The sequence below is a fragment of the Mustela putorius genome, unplaced genomic scaffold (assembly GCF_011764305.1).
Source record: "Mustela putorius furo isolate JIRA1106 unplaced genomic scaffold, ASM1176430v1.1 tig00537248_pilon_pilon_pilon, whole genome shotgun sequence".
Classification (NCBI taxonomy): domain Eukaryota; kingdom Metazoa; phylum Chordata; class Mammalia; order Carnivora; family Mustelidae; genus Mustela; species Mustela putorius.
Window position 1 is genome coordinate 7,494,757 of NW_025422387.1, and position 13,579 is coordinate 7,508,335.

The 13,579-nt window shown below is 41.4% G+C and overlaps 1 protein-coding gene across 8 annotated transcripts in view; it reads right to left on the reverse strand.

The window, feature by feature from the left end:
• HECTD4 (HECT domain E3 ubiquitin protein ligase 4) overlaps positions 1 to 13,579 on the reverse strand; it is a 184,844-nt gene that overhangs the window by 118,537 nt on the left and 52,728 nt on the right. For all 8 annotated transcript variants that reach the window (XM_045073665.1, XM_045073662.1, XM_045073660.1 and 5 more), the window contains exons 2-6: positions 11,841 to 12,358; positions 7,115 to 7,204; positions 6,387 to 6,517; positions 3,531 to 3,639; positions 2,741 to 2,879 (exon numbers count right to left, since the gene is read on the reverse strand). In XM_045073665.1, the coding sequence (XP_044929600.1) occupies positions 2,741 to 2,879; positions 3,531 to 3,639; positions 6,387 to 6,517; positions 7,115 to 7,204; positions 11,841 to 12,358 (987 nt within the window). The remainder of the gene's footprint in view (positions 1 to 2,740; positions 2,880 to 3,530; positions 3,640 to 6,386; positions 6,518 to 7,114; positions 7,205 to 11,840; positions 12,359 to 13,579) is intronic.

Consider the following 13,579-nt stretch of genomic DNA (forward strand, 5'->3'; position numbering starts at 1 on the left):
AGAGATGAAAATTACATGACAAAAATACAAAAAGTCGTTCAATGGGCCATGCAACAGACAAAAGAGGCTGGAGTATTAGAATCTGCTGAGCATGTGTTTTGTCAAATATTGAAAACAAAGCTTTAGAGAAATAGTCCTTGCTGAAATGTCCGAAGTTTTCCTTAGTAAGAATTTCAGACTATTAATTATATTTAAAAGGCTAGGGACTGTATCTTATTTACTTTATTTCCTAGCACCTACTTCAGAGTCCAACACAGTTATTTAATAAATATGGAAGGAAGTGAAAAATAGGGCAGAAGGAAGACAAGAGGGAAGCCAGAGACGAGAGACAAGGGGAAAAGAGAAAGAAAACAAGCCAGGCACATGCAAGACCCTAACCCAGCACAGCACACGTGGCTTAGTGAGATGCACCAAGTCCCTTGGGAGGAAAAAGACAAATGCCAATTGTCTGTATCAGACACAGTGTTTCTAATAATAAACCTCCTTCAGTTTCAGTATAAGGAATGAGCTTTGCAACATTTCATATTAAATGAGCAGTTACATACTCCTGTTTACTGCAAGAGAAAAGCCCTTAAAATGAGAGAAAATGGGGACCCAGAAAACTGCTGACTAGGTTTTTCAAAAATGCTGAGGGTAGGAGCAGAACTGAAAATCCCAAAATAAAAATAATTAGAGAAGGTCAGACGCCTTCGGGAACAGCAAGAACCACTTTCAGTTATTCCATCTCTCGGGGTGAATCACTCGTTTTCCTAAGGTTACTTCTGACCCTTGAACTCATATCATAGGAATTTTTTTTTTTTCAGACTTGTTTTGTCTATTTGAAAAGTTAAAAAGTAATGTAGTTGCTATAACCACACTTTGGAACTTGTAGTGCCAGGAAATCTAGAAAGCTGACAGCTACTGATTGGCCTAAGTAACTCCCAAATTGCTCCAATGCACATCACCTACTTAGCGAAAACATGGTTTTCTTGGATAAAACTGAAGTTTCTGCAACAAAACAGAGGAAATGGACATTGCCTCAAATAAAAACCAAGTCCTGGGGCACCTGGGTGACTCAGTGGGTTAAGGCCTCTGCCTTCGGCTCAGGTCATGATCCCAGGGTCCTGGGATCAAGCCCCACATCGGGCTCTCTGCTCAGCAGGGAGCCTGCTTCCCCTTCTCTCTCTGCCTGCCTCTCTGCCTACTTGTGATCTCTGTCAAATAAATAAATACAATCTTTAAAAAAAAAAAAAAAAAAGTCCCAAGATTTAAGATCTGCTTAATTCCCAGGCGTATAATTCTACTTCAAATAAATATAGGACATATTCTCATCTGTCCCCATTAATAAAAAATGAAGTCAAGGGGCACCTGGGTGACAGTTAAGCATCTGCCTTCAGCTCAAGTCATGATCCCAGGGTCCTGGGATCAAGCCCCGCATGAGGCTCCCTGTTCAGTGGAGAACATGCTTCTCCCTCTCCCTCTGCCTGACGCCTCCCCCCACCCCACTTGTGCTGTCAAATAAAATCTTTCTTTTTTAAAGATTTTACTTAAAATGAGAGAGAGCCCGATGTGGGGCTCAATCGCAGGACCCTCGGATGATGACCTGAGGCTTTAACCCACTGAGCCACCCAGGCACCCCTCAAATAATAAAATCTTTAAAAAAACTGAGGTCAATTGGACATTTATTTGCCAATTTGTTCTTTTTATTCATCTAACAATTACTAAGCAGCTACTGTGTGTTTTGGAGATACAACAGTGAATAAGACACAGTTCCTGTTCACCAGGAAAGGTATAGTTGAGTGACAAAGGAGACAACATTCCACCGAAGTCCTGCATGGGACTGCATTCCACGAATGGGAACTCTAACCAGGCAGTTCATCTTTGGTTAAAAGGCAGAAAGGAGTAATGTAAAAAGCTTGAACTCGGTTGCTGAGAACCATGGGTTCAAGTTCTTTCGCTGCCATTATTGTGTGGCCTTGGGCAAGTCCCTTAATGTTGGAGCTACATTCTTTCATTCAACATAAAGGATAACCTTGCAGAGTGCTTACAATAAGCCTAGCCTCAGTTGCCTCCTCTGCAAGACAAAACTGCCATTGCTCCATCTCACAGATAGTGTATGGAAATTGCCTAGACCAGGGCCAGGTACAGAGACGCTGATAAAGGACAGTTACTATTATCATCACCAATCCAATGCTGGGCACCATGCTCCATTCTAGGCACACAAAGATAGGTAAGGCGGGGTCCAGACTTAAAGGGATGCAAGGTAGTGGGGAAGAGACAAGAGCAGGGGACTGGAGCGTGAGGCAGCAAGTGCTGGCACAGACTGCTATGTTTGGAAGCACTAAAGATGAGCTCTGAATCTCTAACACATAATGATTTTATCCAAACTCATTTCAGGGCTCCCATTACCACAGAAAGGCTGTTTAGAGCAAATCAAATAAGGAAATGATGCCTTCCCAAAATAGATCTGGCAAAAGAAAAAAAAATTAAAAAGGCAGCTTAGTGTGTCTACCATCTTTGACTCTCTAGAATTTTTTTTTTGATCACAAAAATTTGTTGATGGCCTTAGAAACTCTTAGAGAGCACATTCATGCAGACTCTAAGATATCAGAAAAATACAGAATGCCTAAATGATGACAATTCTAAGGATGCCACTATGTCAGGAAAACTGTATCAGTGGTGTTCTTACTCCTGATGAGGTCAGCAACTTCCCTCACTGTCTCCAGTATATAAAAAGACAATGTCTTGGTTTTCTTTTTACCTGAAGGGTATTCTGGTCAATGACCTGGAAAAGGGAGTGAGGTTTATTATCAAAAGAAACAGGCCGGTGGAGAAGAATGCCACTGCCAAAAGCAACCCATCCTGGCTCCAGCTCTTCGTTCCGGCAGTACACAAAACCTCTGCAGAGAAGAAAAAAAAAAGGCAGTGTTCGAAACCACACAATGTGCTACAACAGACATTTTCCACCTAATTTTTAAAACGACTAAGTGTGCAAAGTATCTAACGGAGAATAAATATATTACATTAACATTTTGCAGCTGATGAACTAGAGCAAATATTAATTTTCCACAACAAATTAGAGAGGAGAAAAAGTTGGGGAAAAGATCTAATTAAATATATATAAGGATCTCAAATTGTGGTTTCTTTTGGCAGCAATTCACAGAATGATTAATATATCCCAACTGTAAAGCACTGTTAATCCAATGTGAAATCCAAGCACAAAGAGACTTAACTAGAAAAACGTCCATTCATCAACATGGAGAAATCACTGATATTATAGTAATTCTGATCACAGAGGAATTTTTGGCTAGAAACAATCACCTGAGGGCTACCATAGCTCTTTAGAGTCAAAACAAAGCCGAAATGCATTAACAGAACAAGAGTCTACTAATGCAAGAAAACCCGAATTACATGAAGTTTTGCACTTATTTAGTTACTTGTCAGTCTTGGGCGGGGGGAGGAGTATGCCTCCCATGTGTCTTCTTCATAGAGATTTATGTAAGGAAGGAAATGTTCCAGCCAAATCATTCAGCAAGTTCCATGCAACTGACCTGAGAGTACCATGTAATCCAGACCCCAATTTGCTTACTCCTCTTCCAACTGAGTTAGTAGTATACAGGTAAAGACCATCTGCCGTGAGACAGCGCCCCAAGTCAGCATCTGAAATCGTTTTTTCACAGGTAAATTATATACATGCTTTTTTCTAGTGAAATTATAAACGTGCTTTTTCTAATGAAAAAGCCATTAGGAGGTGGGGTGACAGAGAATCTCCCACCTCTAAAATAAGTGCTTCAATGTGACTTCCAGGAAAGACGGCTCCAACCCCCAAATCAAACATTCAAAATGCATGTGGGATCAGGAACCAAGATCAGCGAAAGAGGTCAGAGAGATACTAGCAGGAGAACCTGATTCTGCCTGCCAAAAATTTTCTTCTTCTTTTTTTGAATAGCAAAAATGTCAAATTTATGCGTTCTTAATTCTGGTCTGAAAGGACTAGGACTACAGTACTTTCACTAATGATTCTGTAGTTTAAAAGGTGAGCTTTTAAGAGCCTTGGGCACTTATTAGTTGACCTTGGGCCTTTTTGAGCTTCAGTTTCTTCGTCCATAAGATGAGGATAATATGTATCTCAAGAGTCACCGTGATGGTTAAATGAAATAAGTAAACACCCATGTGCTCGCTGCTACAAAAATCAAAGCTCCAGAAATGGCAAATGATATTATGTTATCATTCCATTGAAATACATGGAACTTAGATATGCTTCTGGGGACTTCCCATCCAGCCACTAGGTTTCCCCTTAGCTATATCCTCCGCCAGCTAAAACAAACAGTATAATTCTAAAGAATGATTAAATGGTTTACTAACTTACCTTCTAAAGAATCGGTCTTAAAAAGAAAGCTTATAAAATTTTCAGTATTTTCATGATCCTTTCACTATGTTTGGCTACCACTTGTTATATTAAAGGAAACCCACACCACAACACTCATATTAGTGAGTATGCTGTTAAGAATTCAGTTTACTGATCCAAGACCACTGGAACTTTAATGGTTTTTTGAGCAATCAGTAGTTGTGAGTAATCATTTCTAAAACATTAATTTCCCTCAAATATTTTAACTTGCAACATAAATATCCATTTATCCACCCTTCTTTAGATTGAGGCTCAAGGCCTTCTGAGAAGTCTGACAAGGGGTGGGAGTCAAAGTGATAGATTAAACAAGATTGGCCCCGACTTGATACTTGCTGAAGCTGAGTAACCAGTACACATTGTTGACTAAAGCATTCACTCAACTTCTGTATCTGTCGAATGTTTCCATATTAAGAATAAGATTACTTTTTTTTTTTTTTTTTTTAATAAGAAAAATATTCTCAGGGCGCCTGGGTGGCTCAGTAGTTAAGCATCTGCCTTCGGCTCAGGTCATGATCCCAGAGTCACAGTGATCAAGCCCTGCATGGGGCTCTCTGCTCAGTGGGGAGCCTGCTTCTCCCTCTGTCCCTCCCCCTGCTTATGCGCTCTCTTGCTCTCTTCTCTCAAATAAATAAAATCTTAAAAAGAAAAAAAAGAAAGAAAGAAAAAGACTCTCTAGGTGGAAGCAAAACAAAAAGTACAAGAGAGTGAAAAACAAGTAGATAAGCTTAACACCATTGTCCTCAGTAAGAAACTACTCCGAGGGAGATATTGAAGTAAAAAGGAGAAAACAAAGGCATTTTGATTTTGTTTGAAGATGTCACTTTTGGCCTGTGAAGTTTAAGAACTTCTTGGGTATTGCAGTTGCAGGCATTTTTGCTTCTCCCACTGACTCTAGTTCTGTCATATCCAAAAGTCTCACCAGTTCCTCTTACTAGCTCATGTGACTATTTGTTAACAGTGGACACAAGCAGACACAGGCCCCGGGATAAAGGGTGCACAAGTGGCCAGCTGCTTAGACTGTACCCCGTGCCCTTCTGGCTGCCCCAGAAGTCTGCCCCCATCAACAGTTCTAAATGGAAAGGTGAGCAGAGGAGGCTGTGAATCCCATACATAATTAATGTCAATTTCTTAAGAGATTCATTTTGAGTCTTTCCATAAGAAAACTGAATGTTTTACAAACAATTTCCGGGGGGGGGTTAAATTCCTATTTCATCAGTTACACAATGTTTAATGATAGTCACGACAGCACTTACAACAGCTCACAGGTCTGTGAGCAGAGTGGACTCCTGGCAAGCCTGCAACTCCCAGGTGGGAGCGGCAGCGTGCACACTGCCTGGAAGCGGCTGGCCTGCCGGGCCGTGGCACCACTCGGTACATCTGCCACGCAAAATGGAGAGGCATCCTCCATCCCACAGGCCAGGCAAGTGAAGGGCAATTAAGAGGGCTGCTGCCGTTTTCATGGAAATCAGCATGAACTGGTATGGAATACTCATGAAAACGTAAGAACATTTTAATCCAGATCAATGGGAATACTTGATTCATGCTCCTTTGAACAATCTCTCTCTTTTTTTGGGGGGGCGGGGGGGGGTTAGGGTGGGAAGGTTTATCAAAACACTCCTAATACATCACTAAGGGAAACAGCATCAGGCTCAGGCAGCAAGACCTGATATTCTGTTTACAGATAGAAAAATTCAACCTGAGGCTCCCAGGCTCAAACACAAATACCCAGGAGTCAACTTAAGTAATTCATGCCTCCTTGGCTAAAGTATATAGATGATACCTTTTCCTTGCAATAGCAGAACCTATCCATTTTCTTACCTCACTGAGTATCAGCTTTTACACTTTTACTGATAAAGCAGACAAAGAACATACTGTATAGGAACCTAGAGCTTTTAATTAAAAGGAACACAGTTTTATCTAAATCAGTTGCCACAATGATCTAAAAAGCACTCTTTTCAAGTCTTCAATTCAGTCACAGGAGCAAAAACCCCTAAATTACCTTTATTTTCAGAACTGGAGCCAGTGTTGCTATCTGGAGCAGGCAACATGTCTTCATACCCCCATGATACTATGTGTTTGCCACCGAGCAAACAGGAGGGGGATCCAGGCCCCCCTTCCAAAAGCAACAGCCTAAAAATGAGGAGATGGGAGAATCAAAGACACAGAGACCATCCATTTCAGCAAGAAAATGAAAGTCATCTTACAGATCAGACAACTAAAATAGGTTTATGCAAATCTGCATCTGGAATAAATACATTTTTAAATTTAAAAATTATAAAGCCATGCTTATAGGAATGTCATAATAAAAATACAGCTATGTGTAAAATACGTATAGGTTTTATATACGCGTGGGATGGGGGGTAGGGTATCAATTAGGAGGCACATATCAAAACATTAGGAGTGGTTATTTTCTGATAATGAGATTATGAATGATTTTCAGTTTCTCCTTTATACCTTAACATACCTTAAAATCTATAACAATTCATTATAAGCTATTACATTTTTTTAAAAACCTACAAAATAAAAAATGAGAATTAGTATACTCTAGGAATACTTTCAAAGAAGGAAGAGAACACAAAATTATTAAGATGAATATGACAATACACTTGTTTTAAAATATGAATCACTCATTGGTAAGTTTAGCAATGTACCTATTGAAAGGCTTTATGCACAGATCCTCCTTATGGGGTGGGGGGCGCTGGATAAGGAGCCAAAGTGATAGCTTACCTATACAGTACATCGGCTACAGGCAGGGACCCCAGATCAGTCTGTTTCTGTAACAGATGGACCGTATGAACGAAAGTTTTCAAGGATCCCCTAAAAATAAAAGGAGGGAACAGGAAATCATCAAAACTGGAAAGCCAAACAAAGAGGTTAATTTTAGGGGCGCCTGGGTGGCTCAGTGGGTTAAAGCCTCTGCTTTCGGCTCGGATCATGGTCCCGGGATCTTGGGATCGAGCCCCACGTCGGGCTCTCTGCTCTGCGGGGAGCCTGCTTCCTTCTCTCTCTCTGTCTGCCTCTCTGCCTACTTGCGATCTCTGTCAAATAAATAAATAAAATATTAAAAAAAAAAAAAAGAGGTTAATTTTATTAACCACAAGAGAGTGTTCCAAAAGAGGTCTATCCGCTTCCACCAATCAGAAGAGCTGTTGTACCAAACATACTGGATTTTTACAGATTACCACTGGCTCTCACAAAAAGTCCCTTTGTGAGCAGCACCAATTATGCCAGTTAGGATGTTCTCCCTGCATTTGGAAAGGTAAATAATTTTCTCCCAAAATAAAGGTTCAAAACCTAAGGCTCAAACACAAAAAACACGTGGCTATTATGCTTCAGAAACATTTCATGAAGTCCTTCTCTAGTCTAGAGGAGAGGTTTTATAGAAGGGGGTTATACTTAAAGTCTAACAATGTTTCCAGCCTTCATTTTTAAATATCTTTAAGTTCTTCTTTTTTTTTTTTTTTAGATTTTGAGAGAGAGAGCAGATTCCCTACTGAGCAGGAAGCCTGATATGGGGCCTGACGCTAGGACCCAGAGATCATGACCCGAGCTGAAGGCAGATGCCTAACCGACTAAGCCACCCAGGCACCCTTAAGTTCATCCATTTCACATAACATCTCCCCAAGCTCCATCACATGAAGTATGACTGCAAAGGAATACATTCAAATAATACATATATTTTGTATTAAGTCTACCTGAATGTGGGGCTCAAACTCATGAGCCTGAGACCAAGAGTCACATACTTTACCGACTGAGCCAGCCAGAAGCCCCTGAAATAAGTATTTTGTGCTTAGCGGGGTATTCCTTCTGCTTCCCTTGCTGTGAAGTATGTGACTATAATGCTTGCCGAGCTCACTGCTACCCAATTTCCTTTTGGTTCCCAAGCCTCAAGATTTGGGGAAATCTAGAATATGGCCAACGGGATCTAAAAGAAGGCACTTTTAAGATGCACAGGACTTACCTGGCCAGATCCCAAGTATAAATCACCACAGAACATTTCCTGAACTAGATGACCGCCTGTATCAGATAGGCCGACTTCGGATCGCTGCCTTATTCTCTCAGCCAAGGCTTTAATTGCTAGGTATCACATGCCTCAACCCCAGAAGAAACGGAACACCCGACACTGGACTGAGTAGGCTTGAAGTCCTCTTAATTGCCCCTTTCACTACCCCCTGGTGCTCACAGAATCAAACCCAAAGAATATAAAGCAGGAAGGTGGCAGAGAGGGTCTAAAATCTCAAGTTGGGATTCATGCCACTCACCAGCTACACCATCTCAACCCTGTCACCTAAATCCTGTGGATTTTGCTTCTTCATCTGTCCAACAGTGGCATCTCTGTGGCATGCAGGGAGGTTAAAATAGAGGGGAAAAGCACACGGGAACACTTGGGACCAACTGTAAAGGTATTATTACCTGCCAGACTGAATTACACTTTCAGAATAAAATTCAAACTCCTTCCACGGCTCCTAAGCCCCTACAATGACCTGAGCCCTGCCAAGCTCCTCTCCTGCCCCTTCTCTCTCCCACTGTATTCCAGCCCCCGGGTTACTGTGCTGCCCCCCTCAGCCACCCCAAGCACAAAAAAGAACATCAGGGTTGTGCCACTTGCTGCTCTTCTTGACCAGAACACACCATCATTGGCTTTTTGATGTCTGGTTGGTTCATTCTCCTCCTCCTGGCCTGTGTTCATTGGGCACCTCCTCAGTAAGGCCGTCCCTGGTATCTCCAGCTAATGCTGTCTCACCCCACCCCCCTCATCATTCTCTATCAAAAGATCCTGGCATGTGTTCTTATAAATGAAAAGCCCCCTGAAGTTATCTGATTCAGGTCAATTTTGCAATTGAGGGACCAACCATCTTGCTCACTGTTGTATCCCCAGTGCCTATGAGAGTACCTTGCACAATGTAAATGAGCAATAATTATTTACAAAATGAATCACCCCGAGTCCATTCAACGGCAAAGTGTGAAACCACTAATCACTATATTCCTAAGAATCAGCAAGATTCCTGGCAAAGTTACTTAATAAATTGGCTGAACAAGTAAACATTCAAAATAATATTTTGAAAATGTTGTCTTTGAAAGCATCAATCTCAAATGTTCAATAATATGTGCCAAATAACTTCATTAAAGTAGATGACCAACTGAAAAGGTGAAGGCTTCTGATGTAAAGAAAGTCCAGAAAGAGGTGACAATATTAGCAGTATAGGAATCATCTTTAAACACAAAACAAAAAACATGAAGAAAATAAAAACATTCATTTCAACATTTCTGAGTGGAATTTGGAATATCAAGCACATGAAACAATTTCAGTAATCATCAGATTGAATGTGGGCACAATAAAAAAAGTTTGATTCCATATTCAATAAATAAAAATGTTTAAAACTAAGTTGATGATTATTCCTAACACTCCAAGTCTATCTAAAGAATTCTACTTAAAAGCAAAATTTCGGGGGCCTGTGTGGTTCAGTTGGCTAAGTGCCTGATTCTTGACTTTGGCTCAGATCATGATCTCGAGGTCATGGGATTGAGCCCCATGTTGGGCTCAGAGCTCAGCAGAGTCTGCTTGAGAGTTTCCCTCTCCCTTTATTCCTCCCTCTGCTCATGGTCTCACTCTCTAAATATTAAAAAAAAAAAAAAAGTTTTTAAATTTTCTCAAAATGGGATTTTTAAAAAAGATTTAAGGGCACCTGGGTGGTTCAGTCAGTTAAGCGTCTGCCTTCACTCAAATCACGATCCCAGAGTCCTGGGATCAAGCTCCATTTCAGGTTCCCTGCTTGGGAGGAGCCTGCTTCTTCCTCTTCCTCTGCCACAAACCCTGCTTGTGTTCTCTTGCACTCTGTCAAATAAAATCTTTTTTAAAAGTGAATACAAATAAAAATTTATTTATCTATTTGAGAGAGTAAACATGCACACATGCATTGGGGAAGGGGAGAGAGGAGTAGAGGGAGAGAGAGACTCTTACGCAGATTCCCCACCGAGCACAGAGCCTCACATGGGTCTCAATCTCACAACCATGAGACCACGATCTGAGCCAAAATCAAGAGTTGGATGCCCAATCGACTTAGCCACCCAGGTGCCCCAATACAAAAACGGGACTTTTGTATTGGTAACAAGTTTATTTAGGGTCTAAAATGGTCTTCCACAAATACAAGATACCAATCTAATATAAAGCCTTTCCAGGAAAACTTAATTCAGTGCTACCCACTGTCTCCAGAATTAAGCTCCTGTCAGGATTTCCACAATCAACCAGCCTTCAGGGATCTAAAACTAGGCTAGGACAGTTTGCTTAGGGCAAAGAAACTGACAATTAATCCTGGTGCCATTTTGCCTTAAAAGTAGTTTGAGAGTCAACCATTTAAAGGTCAACTTTGAAACCATAAAAATAGGGGAAGAAGTCTTATAACCAAGAATTCTGTAATCTTTCAAGAAGAATTTTTCCACATATTCTTTGCTTAAAAGAAAAAAAAAAAGGAAAGAACTCTGAAGCGAGAAGGACAGATTAATGACATTAATTAATGACACTAATCTGTCAGACCACAGTCCTAATTGGTCTCTAGACGACTAGCTTAAGGAAAGCAAGGGCAGTGAACCTTTTTCTCACACATACAGGTTACTGGGCAAGAGACTGTAGAGACCCCCTCCTGGAAAAGTAACTCTAACATTTCCTATTGATATCAGATCAACAATTAGATCAATTAGATCCGCTTACACAAAAAGGACGGCACACTATTCAATTTGGACATACACAGGGGCACCAGGGTGGCTCAGTTGGCTAAGCATCTGCCTTCAGCTTGGATCATGGTCTCGGGGTCCTGTGAGCAGGGAGCCTGTTTCTCCCTCTCCATCCACTCCCCCTGCTTGTGTGTGCATCTCTCTCTGTCAAATAAATAAGATCTTTAAATCTGGACACATACAGAGAGATCTTTCAGTTAAATTAATGGAAGCAAGCATCATGGTCCAGAAATATAATTTGTGACCAAGCCTGCATAACGGAGTCCGGGTAATAATAACTCACTCACTTGCTGAAAAAATTAAAAATGAAAAAACGAAGAAATTAAAAGCTCTACCAATTTTCTGGCCATCCTTCGAGGAGAAAGAGAGATAAACCATCCTCCACCAACTGCGGGACCTAAAGCACTAATCATCAAGGGGGTGAGGAGATACGGCAAGGGCTGGCTCTCCCCTTTTAAGCCGCTTCAGCTTTATCACAGGGTGGCAGACAACAAACACTTGAACTTGGGCTCCAGCTCAGGGTCCTGGTGCCAAGTTTTGGTGAAAGTATCTTATGCGCCGTCGAGGCTGTGAAATTCAATATTGCCAACGAAGACGGACTACTGGAGGTTCAGACTGCCATCACAGAGGCCCGCCTCTCACTCCACAACCCCCCGCCCTCACCACCCCCCCAGCAGCAGCCGTCACAAGGCTACAAGGTGGTCCATTTGCTGGTCCTTACCTGGCACACGCCAAAGCCACCAGAGCAGCAGCAGCATTTTCTTTCTGCTTATGTGGGATGTGTCGGCCGGTATCCGAAGTGTCTTCTAGCCAGGAGCACAGCAAAGTTTCAATTCCATTGAGACAGTCAGCAGGCTCCTTGGTCAGGCTCAAAGGCTGGCAGTCGCGAAGGCAGTTCAATAGCACCTCAGCAGTTATGTTACAGAGAGAGGGGTCCGTTCTGCTCTGGGACTGGATAAGGGGGAAGACCAGCAGGAGCCCCATCCGAGATGTGAAGGGAGCTTGCTCAGGTTGCTGCAACAAGCCCTGGCGTTTGAGCAGAGCCAATGTTTCTTCGTCACCCGAACTTTCTCTTTCGTGCTGTTCTTCCAAGGCCAGCTGGCGCTGGGCATTCCACAGTCCTCGCAAGGCATTCAGGCGGTACTCCAGCAGGCGGGCATACGCATTGCTCTGATTCCCACAGACGGAGCGCAAACGTTCGGCTAATTCCGTCGGATTCTTGGTCTCAAACGTTAAAATCTAAAGGGAGGGAACAATAAAGAGATTGGTATGTACAGTTTTTCACCATGGCTTTCATCAGTTCCAGCAAATATATCCGATGGCATCTAAAAAAGTCCACATAAGTCATCTTAGTTGGAACCAAATATGAAAATAGGTGTTGTAAAACCCAGGTATTTGCTGGAGACTTTTTTCTGTGGCGTTTCTGCTAGTGCCCCGGTTAAAAGTAATTATCAGGCCTGGGTCAAAGAGCGCAAATCATGAAAACAGTTAAGTATGAAGTCGGAAATTAATTCAAGTACTTTTAGAAAATTGAGGTACAGGTCCTTGTTAAATGCTTTTGAGGTATAAGTCTAATTCCCATTACCAAGTGGACTGTAAGTGAAAAGAACAAAATTTCATCTTCAGAATTGAATATACCTACTCCTAAATTATTGATATTGTATTGGTCTTTGATTTTGAAGAACACTCCATTCTTACTACTGTTAATCTATTATCTCAGTTGGTAACATGGTATAGATCAAGGAAGCACTATTTTCTTGCCAAAACATACAATTACCAGGAGGCCTCTAGATTTGGAGCCACTAGGAGAATAAAACCATTAAATCCTTAATCCTAAGAAAGGAACCAACTATCAAGATAAAGAATTAAAGGGACTTTATGATGCAAAAAGCATATGCATAGAACTAGGTTAAAATGAACAGACCATTGTAAGGAACCAAGGAGGGCACTTTAGGAGCAAGCACATTAAAACTGACTACCAGGCGCCAGGGGTATCTGGTTCTCAGTAGACCAGAAAGTCAGGGTGAGAAGAGGTTTGAAATAAAAGCAAAGAAAATTCTGTCACGTCATTGGCACTGACATTTTGAAAGGTTATAGATCACTTTATTTCTCTCAGAAACCTGCAAAATACTTTTATTACCTCAAACTTTGCCCTTGAAAACAGCCCAATCCAGAACAATGTAAACACAGTAACGGTCTTGCTTAGCTATACATGCAAGTCACTGAACTGAAAAAATGTTCAATTTAAACAACAAATTCTGGGGCACCTGGCTGGCTCAGTCAATAGAGTGGGCGACTTGATCTCAGGGTCATGAGTTCAAGCCCCATGTTGGGTGTGGGGCCTATTTATAAATAAATAATTTCAATTCAGAAAATGTACTTCATTTTTTTAAAAAAAAGTTCATGTTAAAAAAAAAAAAACGGTAAGTAATTCGAATTTCAGTGCCACCCTATCAGATC